At 54.2% G+C, this 19,798-nt stretch overlaps 1 protein-coding gene across 2 annotated transcripts; it reads right to left on the reverse strand.

The window, feature by feature from the left end:
* Nucleotides 1–6,239: 6,239 nt before the first annotated feature.
* On the reverse strand, nt 6,240–13,725 carry TTC5 (tetratricopeptide repeat domain 5). Of its 2 annotated transcripts, XM_044986654.1 has the most exons (10): nt 13,574–13,725; nt 11,304–11,436; nt 10,676–10,887; nt 10,226–10,376; nt 9,767–9,858; nt 9,602–9,658; nt 9,044–9,190; nt 8,736–8,950; nt 8,268–8,412; nt 6,240–7,444 (listed from the first exon to the last, which is right to left on the reverse strand). In XM_044986654.1, exons 1-10 carry the CDS (start codon nt 13,622–13,624, stop codon nt 7,325–7,327), a joined length of 1,323 nt encoding a protein of 440 aa, XP_044842589.1. In that variant the 5' UTR covers nt 13,625–13,725; the 3' UTR covers nt 6,240–7,324. The 2 variants fall into 2 exon arrangements, with proteins under 2 accessions (XP_044842589.1, XP_044842590.1); XM_044986655.1 differs by lacking the exon at nt 13,574–13,725 and having other exon boundaries at nt 10,676–10,947; nt 11,005–11,433.
* Nucleotides 13,726–19,798: the final 6,073 nt, after the last annotated feature.

Consider the following 19,798-nt stretch of genomic DNA (forward strand, 5'->3'; position numbering starts at 1 on the left):
GCTTGGTTGGCAGTTCTGTTTCACATGCTCAAGGTTTAATTTGTTGCCTGATCCTTTCAATGGTCAATAACACTTGTTCTGGTTGCCAGTTGACCTGATTAATAAACTGAGGATCAGCGGGTTCTTGTTCCAGAATCAGGCTACACAGAACTAAAATCAGCTAATTCAATGTCATCGAGGTGTAGGTCAAAGCAAAAACTTAGCGGTTTTTATCAAAATCAGTAATAAAGCCAGAAAAGTTCTGAGCCACTTAAACAGATAGGAATAATACAGTATCGGGGGTATCTGTGTATCATTCTTTGCATATGCTCTTAGATTTGCATACCTCCACCTTTCTTTGCGGACCTGGCGGTAAGAGACAAAGAACCATCCCTGTCCCTGGCATGCGGATGATCCAGGTTCCTCAATGCCCAAGATTGATGGTAGATAACAATAGAGCTGAAGGGTCCAATGATGGAAAAGCTCCCCATCCGCATGGTGGGTTGCCCTATTATAGGGCCTGAGCGCCATTCTGAATATTCATGCTAATGCTCAGCCTTCTATGCCCAAATCAAACTTCCTCGCCCTCTTAATATCAGGGTGAACTGATCCTATAGATTAACATATTCATGCCATTTAACTCCTGATCCTATGCATCACCTCTTCCTCAGACAGATTGGCAGTTATCACGTCCATGTTCCTGCGGTTGCTGTTTACCTGCTGAACAAGCTGTCCCTAGTTCCCCAAAATCTAAGGGTAACTGTCAGGCCATTTATCCACGCCAAATGTCACAGGCCAACTACTCTGGACTATACTTCTGATAATTTGGGGAACCTATTGTCTTATAGGATACAAGCCTGTAGGTTCCTTGCTGTTACAGCTGAATATAATGAAGGCAAGCCAGTCCCATGGGCTACAAATTGGTCACTGTATGTGGGGTGGGGCAAGTATTTTTCCCCAGCTCAGATTGGCGGTAACCTTGGGTTTTTCCACCTTCCTCTGTAGGGTGACCAGATAGCAAGTGTGAAAAATCGGGATGGGGGTGAGGGGTAATAGGTGCCTATATAAGAAAAAGCCCCAAAAATCAGGATTGTCCCTATAAAATCGGGACATCTGGTCACCTTATTCATTTGCTGAATGTGGGTACAGGACAGTTGCCAAGATAACCTGGGTGTATCTCCTTTAATCATTTCCCTGCTATTGTGGGGGCCCTGGGGATTGGTGCATGTCAGTCCCTGCCATTCTCCGTCAGTGACACCTCACAGTTTAGCCTCCTGAGATTTGTAATATCTTGGTCTAGTTTCAGTTGCTAAGCAGTGTTGGTGGCCTGAGATCTACAGATGTTGAGACTAGGTGATCTGCTGGTCCTTTCTGGCTTTAAACTCTAACCCAGGTGTCCAGACACCCAACCACACCAGTCTAACCCACTAGGTCCCAGTCCCCTACCAGAGCTATGGATACAACCCAGGATACTACCTGGTTTGGTATGGATAGTACCCACTTCCCACATTGCTCGACCCACCAGACCAGGGGTTCTCAAACAGGGGTGGGGACCCCTCAGGGGGTCACAAGTTTATCACATGGGAGGTTGTGAGCTACCAGCCTCCACTCCAAACCCCACTTTGCCTCCTACATTTATAATGGTGTCAAACATATTTTAAAGTGTTTTTAATTTATAAGGGGGGGTCACATTCAGAGGCTTGCTATGTGAAAGGGGTCACCAGTATGAAAGTTTGAGAACCACTGCACTAGACCCAAGTGCCCTCTGAGAGCTGGAAAAAGAACCCAGGAGTCCTGGCTCCCAGTCCAGCTCTCTGACCACTAAAGCTCACACCCACTGCCAGGGCCGGCTCTACCATTTTTGCCACCCCAAGTAAAAACAAACAAACAAAAAAGCCCAAACTGCTAAAGCAAAAAAAACCCACAACCACCCTCGGACTGTGCCGCCCCAAGAATGGAGGGAATGCGGCCCCTTAGCATGTGCCGCCCCAGGCATGTGCTTCCTCCGCTGGTGCCTGGAGCTGGCCTTGCCCACTGCCTGTGCTGTGTCAACTCTTGGCATTAACAGAGGCTGTCCATCTCTGAGAGGTCTCTGCCCAGTATCTTTCTTGGGCGTTAGAAGCACTTAATAAATCACAGAGACCAGACTGCAAATCCCTTGGTGGAATTAGCTTGTTCTGATGTCTGAATGCTTCTCGCTCTGGGCATTGATGACCGGGGCTGCTGGTGAAGCCAATTAAAGAGCTGAGCTGAAGTTACCACTGGCTCCTGCTTGAAAAGTTGGAGCCAGGCAATTAAAAAGAAAAGTTATCTCATCTCCTGAGAGCTGAGGACAGATGCCAGGGGTGGGGGCTGTGGGTCAGGACTGGGAGGCCCTGGGCAGAGAAGGGAGCTGAGTCTCCCGGATCCATTCAGCTCTTGGTCTCTGGTGATGAGCAGAGCTATTCAGTCTCAGGTTCATGTGGACCCCTGCTCAGCTGGGAATCAACCCACTCATTACACATGGGACCTACTGCACAGAGCAGGAGGTGTCACTACCACCCTGGGGTGACAGGACAGGGAAGAGGTGCAGGTGAAGGGGACCTTGATGGGTTCGGTAGGGGTCTCTTAATCCCAGTGAGGTTTCTTACCAAATAGGTCAGCCCATTGGGGTAGTTTATCGGGGTGCCGGGGGAAGAATCTGGGTCTAGCTGAGTGGAAGGGGAGTTGGGACCACCCTAATCAGACAGAGCATGGGACAAGGGAGATCGTCCCATTCTAAGGTCCCCTGTCTATGCCTCACAACCCAGCCACACCAGTCCCTCTCTGTAGGGGGAACAGCTCCGTTCTGAGCTCCCCATATATGCCCCCCCAGGTGCCCAAGTCCCTCTCTGTGGCGGGGTCGACATATTCTGAGCTCCCCAGTCTATATCCCCCAGCACGGCTACACAAGCCACACCCTTATCCCCCACTCCATCCATCACCCCACCAGCCACAACCCTCACCCCGAATCTGCCCAACCTCTCCAACCAGACTCCTCACCCCACCCAGTCCAGTCCCCGTCAACTCCACTCCCGCCAGCCCATCACCCCACCTTCATCCAGCCCCCAAGCCTGGCCTGTTACCCCCATTCCATTCAGGCCCTGCCCCCACCAGGCCCCGCCCACCACTCCAGCCAGCCCCCAGGAGATTACCCTATTTATTTTGGCAGAAACTTGAAAAACCTGATTTTAAATTGTGAATTTTTCCAGTTTTCCAATTTTCACCCTCGTCCATTGGGTCCCGACCAGAGTGGGGGCTGGAGGTTGACCAGAGTGGGGACAGGGCACAGCTGGGTGAACAGCTTAGCCTAGAGAAACAGGGAAGTGTGTAACCTCCCAGCTAGTTAATAATAATGAGTAACGAGCTGCTGGCTGAGTATAGGACCCACATCATGAAGATCCCATAAAGAGTTTTGCTCTTTCCTTGGCTTGGCAAAGGAGAAACACATCATCCCCCCGCAGTGTGAGGGCTACACTTGGCCTGGGCTCATAAAGCACCTTCCCCCTTTGACCATGTACACAGCACAGGTGAGATGCAACCAGCTCTGGTGCAGGGGAGCTCAGTTACAGCCACGCAGTGACACTGCACGGAGATGGTTTGTCTTTTGCTGAGATGCAGCCAGCTCTGGGGAAGGCTGGCAGGGGAGCAGCCAGTAAAGAACATCGCAAGGGGATGGCTCGCTTGTCACTGAGGGGTGGGGTGTGGCCCTGATGCTGCCTGCTGGAGGGAATGAACCCTGCACTGTGTGTGGAGAGAGTAGAGAACCCAGCACCTCCTAGAAGACAGAGCACTGCCTTAGTACTGCCAACCCCTGATCACTATTCGCCATGTGCCCAAGGGGCTGGCACTGGGGGCTTTCAATGTGGCCTCATATTGACACCTACCAAGTCCTGTTTGTGGGGGTGGGGGGCTGTGTATGTGGTGAGGAGGTCTGTATGAGTGTGTAATGTGGGGGCAGGGAGTATGTGTGAGGGGCTATCTGGTGTGGGGTGTTTGTGTTGGGGCTGTGTGGAAGGCACTGGGGTGACTCTCCCCAGCATTTCCCTGGGTGCCCACAGTTCATCCAGGGATCAAATCCAGGTCTGGCTGCTCTTACACACCCGAGACCAAGTGCCAAGAGGGACCCAGGAGCTCAGAGAGCAGATATCAACCCCCTCTTGCCCAGCTCCCTTCACAGCAGAGGAGGGCAGGGTTTGGCAGCCCTGAAGCTCCTTTCTGGTTCATGTCTGATGTTCCTAGAAGCTTATGCTTCCAGGTTTCAGCTAGTCACCTGTGGGAGTCAGGAAGGAACACCCCCCCCCCAATTTTGGCTTGGTTTGAGTTTGGGTTTTTGTATGGGAGGAGTTGTTTGTGGTGGTGTTTCTTTCTCAAGGCATCAGGGATGGCCAGTGCTAGAGATGGGACATGGGGTCGGGTGGACCAGGGCTTTGAGGTGGCACCCAACATTCTCTGTCTCAGGTGCTTGGCTGGCTGGTTCTTGCTCACATGCTCTGGGTCTAACTGATCGCTCTGTGTGGGGTGGGGAAGAAATTTTCCCCCAGATCAGATTGGCAGTGACCTTGGGGGTTTTGCTCCTTCTTCTGCAGCGTGGGAGGGGTGGGGGCTGTAGGTCAGGACAGGGTGGGTCAGGACTGGGATTCCCAGGCGGAGACGGGAGCTGTGTCTGCAGGGTGCATTCAGCTTTTGGACCCCTGCTCTGCTGGGAACGAGCTCACTCATTACACATGGCCCCACTGCACAGAGCAGGTGGGCATCACTACTGATAGGGGGCCTAGTTCATCAGGGTCCAACACAAGGCGGGTGGGTGAGGGCCAAAGAGAGCAGAATGGGATGCGGGGAGCAGGGCATGGGCAGGCCCCGGCTCTTACTAACAGGAACTGTAACCCAAGCCTGCCTCCCTCCTACTAACCCAAAGCCTGGTGGCATGCAGCCAGAGGACTGATAAAGGGCCCCCTTGGGTTGGAAAGGCTGCCTGGTATTGCTGCAGATCCGGCCGGAGGGCACTGCGCCCTGCAGGGATGGAACAAGCCTCCTCCAGGAGTTTGGCCCAGCCAGGGAACCGAAGACAGGAATCGCTGGTGCTCCCAAGCCGAGACGGGGACGCCTGGCCCTGTGGAGCTGGGTGGATCCTTGGGGCTGTCCCACTCAGGGGAACTTCCAGGATTTTTGTCTGCAGGTCTCCTACGGTGCAGGGGTGCTGGGCTGTGCAGCGGGGCTGGCTCTTGGTCTCTGCTGTTCCGCATTGTATGATGCAGTCCTTGGCTCGGGGACTTGAGCCTGACTTTCCCCCTCCTGGCTGGATGCCCTGACCACTGGCCTATAGAGTCAGTCCCACCAGCTCACGTCTGTTTGGTTATTCGACACCCACAGGAGGCTGAGAAAAGACCCGGATCAGAATGTATTCGACACCCCACAATCGCCCAGCAGGCAGGGCCCTAGAGTGAGGATCTCAACTGGGGTCTCACTCATCCCAGGTAAGTGCTCCAACCAGTGCGGGGGCTGGGGGGGGGCTACGGACTATATCTCCGGGGTCCGCGAAAGACTTAGACTGAAAACAGACTGACCAGAATCCAGCTATATGGACAGACGATAGATTGCCAATGGACTCCATGCCGCCACTCGAAATTTCCAAAGGGGTCTACATCGCCATTTGAAACTTTTTAGGAGCCCGCCAACGAAAAAAGGTTGAGAAATGCTGCTCTAGAGTACGCAGGAGCGTCTCCTCCTCCGGGGCTTAGACTGAGCAAGGGGTCAGGACTGAGGGGACTGGCGCAGGCCCACTGACCGCAGTTTAGGGACCCACCAGGTTAGGCAGCGGCTGAGGGGGTTTGGAGGATATAAGGGTAGGTCTACACAGCAACCAGATAGCTGGGACCCTCCAATCTCACAGGGTCCTAGAGCCCTGATATCTACACAGCAGTGAAACAGCCCCGCAGCCTGAGCCCCAGGAGCCTGAGTCGACTGACATGGGCCAGCCGCTCGTGTCTACTCGCTACGTAAACTCTCTGTGCATCTGCCCGAGTCACCTCTTCTAGCCGAGTAGTTTTCCCTCTGCACTATGGGGCTGCCTTAGTCCCGGGGGCCTGACCGGCTGCTCAGAGTCAGAGCTAATCAGGGCTGCATCTCCATTTGCCTTCCCGAGAGAAATAATCGAAACATTGGGAACATCGAACAGTAGTTAAAGAGACAGACTGACAGGTGGTTGTGTAGGGGGATAGATGCACTGACACGACTCACTGATCATGAACCTCATCGATAACAGGTTTTATTCATTACAAAAGAAAAAAACCCAAACCTTTAAACGTATAAAATTATAAAACAAAACAAACCTTCCAAAATAAATATACCACCGCTCTGTACACACACAGAGCAGGGTCCCGGGCTAGACCTGCTCTGTGTACACAGAGAGCAGGGCCTCAGTCCACACTAGCTCTGTACACACACAGAGAGAGCAGGGCCCCGGGCCAGACCCGCTCTGTACACACACACAGAGCAGGGCCCCGGGCCAGACCCGCTCTGTACACACACAGAGAGCAGGGCCCCAGGCCAGACCCGCTCTGTACACACAGAGAGAGCAGGGCCCCGGGCCAGACCCGCTCTGTACACACAGAGAGAGCAGGGCCCCAGGCCAGACCCGCTCTGTACACACAGAGAGAGCAGGGCCCCGGGCCAGACCCGCTCTGTACACACAGAGAGAGCAGGGCCTCGGGCCAGACCAGCTGTGAAAGGGCCCTAAGAAAGTCTGACCCTCAAACTAGGGGACTAGGCACCTACAACACCCCTTAATCACCTCTGACTGTCCCCACGTCATAAGCCAGACAAACCGAGGGGGGTCGGGGCCAGTGATTCCAGCCCATGGGAAGGAGACAGGAAGGGGGAGTGTGGAAAAGGAGAGGAGGAGAAAGGGCAGGGCACGGGTGCTGATGAAGGAGGCATTGGTGGGCTTGGTAGGGGTCTCCTAGTCCCAGTGCAATTTCTTCACACCTGGGATCAGCCCATTGGAGTGGTTTGTTGGGGTACCAGGGGCAGAGCCTGGGTAGAGCTCATTGCCATGGGAGAGATGACCATGTTGAGTGGAGAGAGAATGGGAAAAGAGGAACCTCTGTCCCTCTTTGTGGGGGGAGGAGGGGAATCATCCCATTCTCAGTCCCCATCCTTTGCCCCAATACCCAGTTGTAAATCCTCTGCCAGCCCCACAAGCCTCTCTAAGCCATTATACTCATGGGATCCACCAGGGGGCAGCGGACAGCAGGACAAGTCCGACCCCTCCAGCAGCAGCATCGGAGGGCAAGGAGCTATCTTTGCACATTCCCTCCCCAGGGCATCATTCGCTCTGCACTCGGTATGCCACAGTAGCTGCCGCCTGGGTGCCAGGTCCCTGCGTCTTGCCGTTCACCACCAGCAAGAGTGGGGTCTCCACACGGATCCCAGGGAAGGAGAAGCTCTGGAGGTACCGTGGAGACAGAGAAGTCAGTCAGAAGGGTGGTTAGCTCTGGAATCCTACTGATGAATGTTTGCACATCATGGACTGAAATTTCCCCACCCATCTATGAGGCAGGGCAAATTCCACTGTTAACTCCTACCGATGGTGATTTTAATTTCATGTGCTGGGGTTTCCAAACCTGCTTAGGGGATCTGGGTGCCCAAATTTAACAGATGTCAGGAGCCCAAATCCCCTAAGCAGCTGTAAAAAACCTGAAGAGCCAGTGTGTCCTCCCACCTTCCTGCAGAAGACTGAGATGTGCTCTAGTGAGGGAGCAGGTGCCAGTCCCCCAGCAATAGAGTCAAAATTAACTCTTTCCCTGCTGGGCAGCTAGTGGGCTTCTGCTTTCCTGGACGTGGGGGTGGATATTGGGGTAGGGAATTGCAACCCCTCTCCCCCAATTTAAAGGCATTTCCTCTACCCCATATAAAGGGGGCTGGGAAAGACACATCGCCCCCACCGTGCTGTGAGAAAGGCCCCATCACTCTGGCATCTGTGGCCCTGTAATTGAGGTCTAACAGCTCACATAGGAAGTGATGCACTCAACAGACAGGAAGTGTGGAGTTCATTCATGCCTCCCGCCACCGCAGTGGGGGTGGGAAGAAACAACAGGTGGAGGGAGGGGCATGAGGAAAGGGTGAGGATTAACCCTTAAACTGAAGAAGGGCTACAGTTCTGTATCAACCTGTCTCTGGTGACTTCCCATATCCCTCCTCCCGCAGGGCCAGGCCTAGGAATCCCTCCAGCACTAAGCCTGGGACAGAGAGGACCAGGCCACACACACCTTGCCCTGGTGCTGGACGTGGTGATGCCGGAGGTTAGGTTCAGGGATGGCCACTGAGTCGCCGATGAGCACACCCCAGCTCTGGACCATGTTATAGACAGTGACCGCAAAACAGGGGCCCTTGGAGTCAACCAGGCCGAACGTGCTGTCAGAAAACCAGGCGAGAGTGTGAGTAAGGTGATGGGACAGGAGGTGAGGGGACAGATGAATGGTGCTGAGGATGCATAGATGGATGGATGGAAGGCCACGTGGATGGCCATGAGAATAGTTGGATGGGTGTACAGAACTGAGGAAACACGGATGGATGAATGGAGCTCAGGACTGACAGATGGACAACAGGATGAACAGGGCTCAGGACTGACAGATGGGTAGCAGGACGGACAGATGAACATAGCTCAGGACTGACAGGAGGATAGGCAACATCAACAGAAAGCACTACAGATGGATGGATGGACAGGTGGTACTCACAAGGGCACCTTCTCGTCCGTGGTGAGGCTGAAGACCACCCTGCCCAGCACTACAGCCCCCGTGTTCACACCCGGCTGCAAGGTGCTCAGGAGCCGATGCTCCAGTGCCACCTTCTGGCCTGAGGACCCCTGGTACCGCCCATCCCCACAGGGGCCCAGGTGGGATGGGCGCAGGCTTCCCAGCATGCTCTGCAGCTTCTTAACCTTCACTTTGCCCTGCAGGGGGGGAAGGAGGGCAGGGTCACTGACTGAGACATGTCTCCCTGTAGGCCAGGCTGGGGACGGCAGGGAGGAGGGGAGATGCTCTACCTTGTTCTCCAGGAGGCTGGTGAGTCGCTCCAGGAAATCCAGAAGCTGCTGCTGGCGCTGCTGGGGTTCGGGCCAGGCTGGGTCAAGGGTTGCCGCACGGGAAAACCCCTCCAGGGCCTCCATGTAATTCTCCTCATATTTATGCAGCTGACCCAAGAGAAACACAGCACAGTGCTAGAGTTACAGCAGTGGCACTTGGCACCAGGACTCTAGTGGGTTAGAGTGAGGAGGCTGGGAACCAGGACTCCTGGTTTCCATTCCTGGCTCAAGGTGTGAGGGGGATAGGAGGAAGCCCACTAGGTTAGAGCAGCGTGTGCAGGGAATTGGGATTCCTGGGTTTAATTCCTGGCTCTGGGAGGGGAGTGGGATCTAATGGTTAGACCAGAAAGTACAGGGCTCATGCCGTCCAGCAGGAGGCAGCAGACACAGGGACACAGAGCCCCCTAAAAACACACTGGGGAACTGATGCTGGCACTGCCTCCAAGGGGAGAGTGCCCCTCCTGAGCCCCTGTCACCTTTCAGTCACACCTTCCACTCCCCTTCCTCCCACTTTCTCACCGTAGCTCTGTTGAGGTGCAGGTCCGGGTTACAGGATGCTGTAGGATCCACCTTTTCCTAGGGTGGAGAGGAAATCAACATCAGAGCGCCCCCATTGAGCCTTCTGCCCTGCTCCCTGCAGCACAAGGCCCCCTTGCAACCAGCAGAAGACAGGGCAGTACCTACCGCCTGGGTATAGGCACTTAGGGCCTGCTGGGAGATACTGGGGTTCTGGCCTGTGTTGAAGAACAGCGAGAGGTAGGCATTTCCCAGGATGTCTGCGGCAGAGAGACACAGAGGTTAGCACAGAGAACAAATGGACAGAAGATGTCAAAGAAGATGAACAGCTGGCTGGTTGGAGGCATGTAGCTGAGACTAGAGGACTGATGGATGACTCCAGCTGAGGATGGGTGGAGGGATATAGCTGAGGGGAATGGATGGCTACAGCTGAGAATGGAGGGTTGACTGTAGGGATATCGCTGGGGTATACTATTCTCCCTCGAGTCAGGTGACGGGCAGGAAGTTGCAGAGCATACTGAGAAGCCTGAGCTCCTCCCAGCTGGTGCCATGGGGGGTCCCAGTGTCCCTTGAAGCAGGGAGTGAGCAGGAGCAGTGCCTGGAGGAGGGAAACGGGCTGTCACTCACACCACGAGCGGCCATCCCGCACGTCCATCTGGACAGCCAACTTGGCCTGCCGGACACTGTCCATGACATTCTGGGCGTGCTGCTCTGTGCTCTCGGCTCGCAGCTGCCGCAGCACCATGGACAGATTCTGCAGCGAGACCTTGTTCTTCCGCTGTGGGGGAGACATGGAGCCAGTGTCAGCGCCTCAGCCCGGCCTCCCGCCTCCCCACCAACGCACTCTCTGCCCTCAGATTGGCCAGCCCTGGCTCCCCTTCCCTCCCCTCTCCTGAATTGGCCCCTCGGCCCAGCCAGCCCTGGCTCCCCTTCCCGGAATCAGCCTCCCACTTCTCCCCCAGATCGGCCCCTTGGCCCCAGCTACCCAGCCCCCCATCGGACACCCGGGTCTCTCCCCTCTCTACCCCCTGGGATCGGCCACACCAGCCCACCGGGATGCCTGGGGGTGGGACTCACATGCCCCAGGGCCCCAGAGAAGCAGGTGTGGGCTGCTGTGATGTCGCCCTTTTTCCAGTAGGCCTCGCCCAGCTGGTTCCAGGCCTCCACCAGCTCCGGGTCCAGCTTCACAGCCTTGGCAAGCAGCTCCTCAGCCTTTGGGTTGTAGTCGGGTGTAACGTTCAGAGCCTTCCCCTTCAGCATCAGCGCCCAAGCCCGGCCTTGGGAACAGCCTGGAGAGACAGAGCCGCAAAGGGAGGGCATAGCCTGTGGCACAAATCCCCTCCGGCCCCAGGGCAGTGGGCTGGCTGGGTCAGGGGGTGAGGAATGGGGCAAGGGCCTTTCCCCTCTTGGGGACATCAGCTCGCCTCCAGTCCCCGGGCAGGGGGCAGGATGGCTTAGGAGGTGAGGAATGGGACACTGGTCATTTCCCCTCTAGGGTCACCAGCTCCAATCCAGCCTCTGGGCGGGGGACTAGTTGGCTCAGGGGGGTGAGGAATGGGGCATGGGGCTTTTCCCCTCTAGGGGGTGCCAGCTCCAATCCAGCCCCAGGGGGCCCTAGGTCTGGCAAGCTCAGGGGGGTGGGGAATGGGATACCAGGTTTTCCCCTCTAGGGCAGGGGGTGCATTCCCCTCTTATACCCGGTTACCATCTATCTCGCTGATCTGCTGTAGCGTTTTCTCCATTTCCTCCAGCACGTCCTGCTGCTTTCTCCCCGCATCCTCCACGCCGTGGCTTTCGAAGTAGTGATCCCGGAAATAGTACAGGCCATTGACCAATTCCTGTGAGGATGAGGGACAGGTGGGTGAGAGGGGCAGGGGTGGGAACGATCACATCAGTGACCTTAGCAGCCGCAGCTACCTAAGGAGGCATGTAGCGTGGCGGTTAAGGCACTGGCCTAACACTCAAGAAACCTGGGTTCAAAGCCCAGCTTTACCAGAGACTATACCAGTAACCTTGGGTAAGTCACTAGGCTAGGGATTTTAAAGAAATTAGGCCCCCAAATGACACTGAAAACCACTTGGGCTCTTAACTCCTTAGGTCTCATTTGCAAATCCATGTAACTGAATCTCTCTGTGCCTCAGTTTCCTGCCTAGGTTGGGATTTTCAAAGCTGGCTGAGGAATGTGGAAATCAGTTCCCATTATTAGATGTATTACCATAGTGCCTAGGAGCCCCAGTCATGGCCCAGGGCTCCTCTGCGCTAGATGCTGTACAAGCACAGAACAAAACAACATCCCAGTTCCAGCGAGCTAATTAATGGGAACTGGGCTTCCAAATCCAACACGCAGTTCTGATCTCATCGATTTTAGATGACAAGCTCTTCAGGGAAGCACTGTGGGTCTGTGCAGCACCCGCCACAAGGGCCCTCACTTCAGTCAGGGTCTTGGCAACATTTGGCACAACAGGACCTCGATCTTATTAGGGGTCTATGTGGTACCCAGTGAGGCCGTGATCACACTGATCGTGATCATTCTAAGTGCCCAGAGGATCCAGCTGTAGATATGAGCCCTACCAGCTGATGTACAGACCTCGCACACTGCAGCCCCTCATGGCTTTCACCACTGTTATTATTATTAATAATCTGTCTTATGGTAGCGCTTGTCCAAAGTCAGAGCGCACATTGTGCCTGGCACTGCACAGACCTCGACTGAGATCAGGGCCCCCATTGTGCCGGGTGCTTCACAGACCCCGACAGAGACCCCCTTTTGTGCCGGGCACTGCACAGACCCCGACAGAGACCCCCTATTGTGCTCTGCACAGACACAGTGGGAGACAGACCCTGCTCCAAAAAGCTCCCCTGTCTAAACAGGCAAAGGAATGACCACTATCCCCATTTTATAGACAGGGAAAGTGAGGCACAGAGGGGAAGTGACTTCCCCAAGCTCAATGGTGGAAGTGGAAATGGAAATGGGACCCAAGTCTAGTGCCCCAGACAGCCTCTTAATGCCCCAAATCTCAGTAACCCCAACACAGTCAGCCCCCTCCCTCTGCTAATGATTTTAATTACAAACCCAGTGCACAGCTAATCAAGGCAGTATACAAATGTTACATCCCAGGGCATTTTACAGGCTATTTCCCATTACAGGCCTGTTATTTGCACCCATCTTGGGCTGGGGGCTTTAAATAGCAAAAGGAAAATGGCTAAACCCACCCAGATGCTCAGAGAGAGGGTGCAGGGAAAAACATATGGCAAAAGGGAGAGGTTAATTCAGACACAGGGATTTCAAAGGTAGACGGCAGTGTAAGGGAGATATAGGGCAAGGCTCTGTGTGTGTGTTTGTGCACAGATCAGTGTGTGTATTGGTGTGGATGCACAGTGATTAGTGTGTGTGTGTGTATCATTGTGTGGATGCATCGTGTGCGTGCAGGGATCAGTGTACACTGGTGTGTGTGCAGGGATAAGAGAGGGTGCGTGTACACACAGGGATCAGTGTATGTATCACTATGTGTGCAGGCATTGGTGTGTATCTGTGCTTTTCTCATGTGTAATTATATGGATTGGTGTGCATATGTGCGCACTGCTTTGAGTGTGTGTGTATCGGGGGTGGGGATCGGTGTGTCTGCTCATTGCTCTGTGTGTGTGTATCGGGGGGTGGGGATCGGTGTGTGTGTGTATTGTGCAATGCTCTGTGTGTATCGGGGGGTCGGTGTATCTGTGCAATGCTCTGTGTGTATGTGTATCAGGGGTTGGGGATCGGTGTGTGTGTGTACTGTGCAATGCTCTGTGTGTGTGTGTGTGTTTGTCGGGGGGGGTCGGTGTATCTGTGCAATGCTCTGTGTGTGTGTGTGTGTGTGTGTCGGGGGGGGGTCGGTGTATCTGTGCAATGCTCTGTGTGTGTGTGTCGCTCTCGCTCACAGCCCGCAGGAGCCGGCAGACGCAGAGTTCGCCCCCCGGCCGCAGCAGCCCCGCCGGTACCTGCAGCCTTTGCAAGGCCTGGTGGTTTCCTTCTCCTCCCTCCTCGGCCATGTTCGCCGAGCTCCGCCCCTTCCTCCGCCTCGGCGTGAGCGCGCGCTCCAGGCGAGCCTGGCCGGGCTGCGGGGAGAGCAGGGACCTCTATGGGGCGGGCGGGGGAATGCGGCACTCAGCGCTCACACCCCCCCTTCTTACAACCCCCCCCCCCAGCTCCTGCATTGCTCTGCACCCCCGCAGGTCCTGCACTGCACCCCCACAGGTCCTGCATTGCTCTGCACACACACAGCCCCTGCACTGCACCCCCACAGGTCCTGCATTGCTCTGCACCCCCGCAGCTCCTGCACTACACCCCCACAGCCCGTGCATTGCTCTGCACACACACAGCTCCTGCACTGCACCCCCACAGGTCCTGCATTGCTCTGCACCCCCGCAGCTCCTGCACTGCACCCCCACAGGTCCTGCATTGCTCTGCACACACACAGCCCCTGCACTGCACCCCCACAGCTCCTGCATTGCTCTGCACACACACAGCCCCTGCACTGCACCCCCACAGCCCGTGCATTGCTCTGCACACACACACACACAGCCCTGATTGCTGCCTCCCCCCACAGCTCCTGTATTGCAACATCCTACACAGCCCCTGCATTCCTTTCCCCCCTACGTACAAAATCCCTACATTCCTACACACACACACACTGCTGGCATTGGTCCCCACACCTCCCCCCATTTACCACCCCTCTACAGCCTAGCCCAGGGGTGGGCAAACTTTTTTGGCCGAGGGCCACATCTGGGTGGGGAAATTGTATGCAGGGCCGGGGCGGGGGTTGGGGTGCAAGAGGGAGTATGGGATGTGGGAGGGGGTGTGGTGTGCAGGAAGGGGCTCAGGGCAAGGGATTGGGGCAGAGGAGGGGTGCAGGGCATATGAGGGAGCTCGGAAGGGGGTTGGCGTGCAGGAGGTGTGCCGAGTGCGAGAGGGGGCTCAGGGCAGGGGGTTGGGGTGCAGGAGGGGTGGGAGGTGCAGGCAGAGGGCTTAGGACAGGGAGTTGGGGGGCGGGGTGCAGGAGGGGTTCGGGCTCCGGCCCGTGCCACTTACCTAAAGCGGCTCTGGGGTGGCAGCGGTGCGAACCGGGGCCAGGGTAAGCTCCCTGCACGCCTGCTCTGGCCCCACGCTGCACCGTTCCGGAAAGCGCTGTGGCCCCTGGGGGAAGGGGGGTGGAGGGCTCCGCATGCGCTGCCCTTGCTGCGCCTCCAGGTACCTCCTCCAAAGCTCCCATTGGCCATGGTTCCCCGTTCCCAACCAATGGGAGCTGCGGGAGGCAGTGCCTGGCGGCAAGGGCAACACATGGAGCCCTCTGCCCCCCCGCCCCTGGGGGGCTGCAGAGAAGTGGTGCCGGCCCCTTCTGAGACCGGTGTGGGGCCTGCAGCACCATGGGGGACAATCCCACGGGCCGGATCCAAAGCCCTGAGGGGCCGGATCCGGCCCGTGGGCTGTGATTTGCCCACCCCTGGCCTAGCCTGTGGTCCCCACACTGCCAACCTCGCCCACTCCTAGGATCCCTTTTTAATGCCCTGCTAGAGTTGCCAATGTCTATGTTTCTCCAGGATTGTCCCTTCGTAGCTGTCCTGGGAAGTTGGTCTGGGAGCTACCAGCTGTCCAGTGTGATGGGCTCAGGACCATCGCAGCTGTCCTGTATTTTTGCATCTCAGAGGTGGCAGCCCTACAGACCTTCCAATAGTCTTGGGTTTTGTGGGACTGCCCTGCTTTGATTCTTTGATGCCAACCGCCATGGCCTGCTTGAAGCAGCTCCTATCCTCTGGGGCTGGCTGGGCTTGGTTCCCTGCTCCAGGCGTTGTGCCCTGACTCCTGGTACATGGGGTGGAAGCTGTGACGGGTTCCCCCTGGGGTGCCACCTGGAACTGGGTTCCACTGAGCCCTCTGACACACCAGCCCGGCCTCCCTCTCACACTGTGCTGCTGTGACAAGCTGTAGACCACTCCCAGACTTACACTCTCACCAGCATTTGCACAGGCAGGGACACACCCAGCTGAGTTACATGCAGGCTGACCAAACACTGCATGAACCAACAGCAATAGAGAGGCTATAGCCAAGATACCCCCAGCTTCCCAGCCTAGGATCCCAGAGCTGTACTGCCCTGCCCTGCCCGAAACTCCAATCAGTATAAATTTATTACCTGGAGAGGAATATGCAACAAACTTGTGTTAACCAAGATGAGATTTTTCCCCCGACACTTCACTTAAAGACACACTGGTTTAAATTAAAACATAAAACAAGTTTATTAACTACAAAAAGATAGATTTTAAGTGATTATAAGGGACAGCAAACAGATTAAAGCAGATTACCTAGTAAATAAACAAAAATGTAAACTGAGCCTAAGATACTAGAAAGCCTGGATATGAATTAGCTATTTCTCACTCTGACTGATGATACAAGCAGACTTACAGGTTGTCAAGGCACAAGCTGCACTTGCTTTGCACCTTGGACTCCCCACCCCCATTCCAAGTCCTTTTCTTCCAGAGCTTCTCTCAGGTGCTGAGTTGTGTGGGAGTGAAGAACAATCGATGATATCACTCCCTGCCTTATATAGCTTTTCCGTATAGCGGAAACCATTTGTTTCAAACTTGGGTCGCAGACCAGTTTGTGGAAAAATACAAATACCCAAAATGGAGATCAGAGTCATCTGCCCTGGTCACATACCCTTGCAGAGTGATAGCAGCCATTACTTATGGGCTGTCTGGAGTGTTCTCAGAAAGGCTCACCAGGTGGGAAATAAGCTTCTCCTAAGGCCTGTCGTTTTTCCTAATGACCCATTACCCTGAATAGGCCCTTCCCAACCAGCTACCTAGACTGGAAGCATCTTCCCGAGTGTTCTTCACTCCCCAGGTGTAACTACATTTGAAATACAGATACATAGTCAATATTCATAACTTTACACACAAAAATGATACATGCAGTACCTACATGTAAGTACTTAATGCTGTATTGGGCGTTAAGTGATTATGTGAGCACTAGAGGGCAAAACGCTTCCACTTCTGCAGGTAGGTTTTACGAGTGGAGTCTTTTCTACTGTGCAGGAGGACGTATCGGACTTGCTTGGAACAGGCTAGTTCATGCGTTTGGAACCATGAAGGAACCAGGCTGTCAGGTGGAGCTTTTGGAGCTGGGGGTGAAGAACCCGTCCGTTGGCCTGGGGAAGGAGATCTGGCCTGTTGGGGAGAGCCCATGGGTGATGGGAGGACATGCTGAGTAGGTAAGGATACCACATCTGTCTTGGCCAAGCTGGGGCAATAAGGATGACCCGGGCCTTGTCCTCTATGATCTTCCAAAGAACCCTGTGTAACAGAGGGATTGGTATGCATGTTCCTTTTTGCTGAGAGGATTTTAACTCTGTTTGCTGTAACTTTGAACCTAAGGCCAGAGGGGGTTTCTCTGGGCTCTTTGAATCTGATTACCCTGTAAACTTATTTTCCATCCTGATTTTACAGAGATGATTTTTACCTTTCTTTCTTTAATTAAAAGCCTTCTTTTTAAGAACCTGATTGATTTTTCCGTTTTAAGATCCAAGGGGATTGAATCTGGACTCACCAGGAATTGGTGTGGGAAAGAAACGGGGACAGTTAAATTCTCCTTGTGTTAAGATCCAAGTGGTTGAGTCGGTGTTCACTAGGGACTCGGTGAAAAAGTCTCTCAAGACTATCCAGAAAAGGGAGCTAGTACTTGAGAGTGGTGGCAGCAGGACCAGATCTGAGCTGGTAGTTAAGTTTAGAGGTGTTTATGCAGGTCCCCACATCTGTACCCTAAAGTTCAGAGTGGGGGAGGAACCTTGACAGATGCCTACCCTATACCCCACATAGACAAACTAGTGGATCGTCTGGGGAATGCCCGGTACTTGACAACCTTAGATTTGACAAAGGGGTACGGGCAGATTCCCCTAGCCGAAGGTGCAAAGGAAAAGACTGTGTTTTCTACACCAGAGGGTCTCTTCCAATATACGATCCTTCCCTTTGGACTACATGGGGCTCCAGCTACCTTTCAGCATCTCATGGACAAGTTATTACACCCCCATACCAGTTATGCTGCGGCCTACTTGGATGATGTGGTGATTCATACTCCAGACTGGGAGACCCATTTGGAAAAAGTGGGGGCGGTCCTTGATATCTTCCATCGAGCTGGCCTTACAGTGAACCCTGTTAAGTGCGCTGTAGGGTTCACTGAGGCCAAATATCTTGGCTACATGGTAGGAAAAGGTCTGGTAAAACCTCAACTGAGTAAGTTAGAGGCCATCCAAAATTGGCCTTGGTCAAGTCGTAAGAAGCAGATCCGAGCATTCCTAGGAGTGGTGGGGTATTACTGGCATTTCATCCCCCATTTTGCTACAAGGGCAAGTCCCCTAACAGACTTAGTGAAGGCCCACGCTCCTGATCCAGTCAGATGGTCCGATGCAGCAGAGAGGGCATTCGCACACCTACAGACTGCCCTCTGCAGTAACCCCATACTGATGTCCTTGGTGAAATCTGGGGCTTTCATCCTACAGACAGATGCATCCAAGGTAGGGTTAGGGGCCGTCCTGTCGCAGATGGTTGGGGAGGAGGAACACCCAGTTCTCTACCTCAGTAGGAAACTCCTTCTGAGGGAACAAATATATGCAGTAGTAGAGAATGCCTCGACATAAAATGGGCCATGGAAACGTTGCGTTATTACCTGCTGGGGCACAGATTTATCCTTGTGACTGACCATGCCCCTCTTAAATGGATATAGCGGAACAAGGAAAAGAACACAAGGGTGGGTAACCAGGTGGTTCTTATCCCACCAACCTTTCCAGTTCCGCATAGAGCAGGGAGTAGCCATGGCAATGCGGATGGCTTATCACATGTAAATTGTCTGGTGTTCCAAGCTGCCCAACCCCTTGGTGTTGAGCAGGGGGGAGGGATATGTGATAGACCCAGGCCAGTTGGGTACAGCAGAAGGCAGATATACTGGCCACTGGATTAAGTTTTCTGTTCCCTGACTGACCAGAGCAAGGGGCTGCTCCAGGCTAATGAGAATACCTGACTAATTAACCTGCAAAGAGTCAGGTGAGGCCATTTAGTTAATGTGACCACCTGACTCTAATTAAGGCCCTGCTGATACTATAAAAAGGGCTCACTCTAGTCAGGCAGAAGAGAGCCAGGGGAGAGGAAGTGCTGCTGAAGGGCTGGTTACTGAAGACACCCTCAAGCCATCAGTAAGGGAGCCCTAAGGTAAGGGTGAAGAAGGGAGAAGCAGGAGAGCTGTGGGGAAGTGGCCCAGGGAAATGTAGCAACTCTGGCAGTGAAAGATTGGCTGCCAACAGCTGCTGCCATTAGGGTCCCTGGGCTGGAACCCGGAGTAGAGGGCGGGCCCGGGTTCCCCCCAACCCACCATTACAGGAACATCTCCTGGGAAGGGAAGTCAGGCCCCTGTCAGGACAGGAGGCTAAACTGTTCTGAAACAAGCCCCCAGGGACAACAGAGACTGTGGGAGTTCTCTCACCAACCTCCTTGCTGGCCTATGATGAAAAGGGCTCAGTAGACTGTAACCCTGGCCCTAGAGAGAGAAGGGCTACGTGGAGGGTCACAGTGAGCCACTGAGGCTAACAAACTGCCTAGAAGCGCAGGACCCACAGGGGCAAGGTCAGAGCTCTGCCACAAAATATATATAGATATAGGAGAATTACAAAAATTTTAGATTCATCCTGGTTTAAAAACATGGTTTTGGGGAAATGCTTGTTTTTTGTGTAAAGCTGAATCCCCACAAACTCGTTAAAACTCTTGATGACAAAATGGCCCATGTTTTCTGAGATGGCCCTGGTTTTGAGGGTCCAGCTTGGCATCTCTGCTCATGACATTGAGAATTTGTCCTGACTTCCATATAACCCAGGACCGTCTAAACTCAAAACCACATGTTGCTGAAATCAGTTCACACAGCCCTAGTGCGCAGCTCCATCTGTCCCACTGCCTCCCAGCTGTTCAGCCCAAGAGCTGTAATATGTAGGTGGTGTGCAGTGGTGGCTGCCCACTCAGTGGGAAAGGATCTACATCTGTTTATTTGGGGTAGAGAGAAAAAAGGATAAGAGAGGATGACAACATTGGGAGCACGAAATAAGGGTCTGCGCTGGTGTCAGACGAGTGAGGGAGACGTTTAAATACATTTAGGTTAAGGATTTTCAAATTATGGCATATGCCTGTTAA

This window comes from Mauremys mutica, chromosome 13, assembly GCF_020497125.1.
Source record: "Mauremys mutica isolate MM-2020 ecotype Southern chromosome 13, ASM2049712v1, whole genome shotgun sequence".
Taxonomy (NCBI): Eukaryota; Metazoa; Chordata; order Testudines; family Geoemydidae; genus Mauremys; species Mauremys mutica.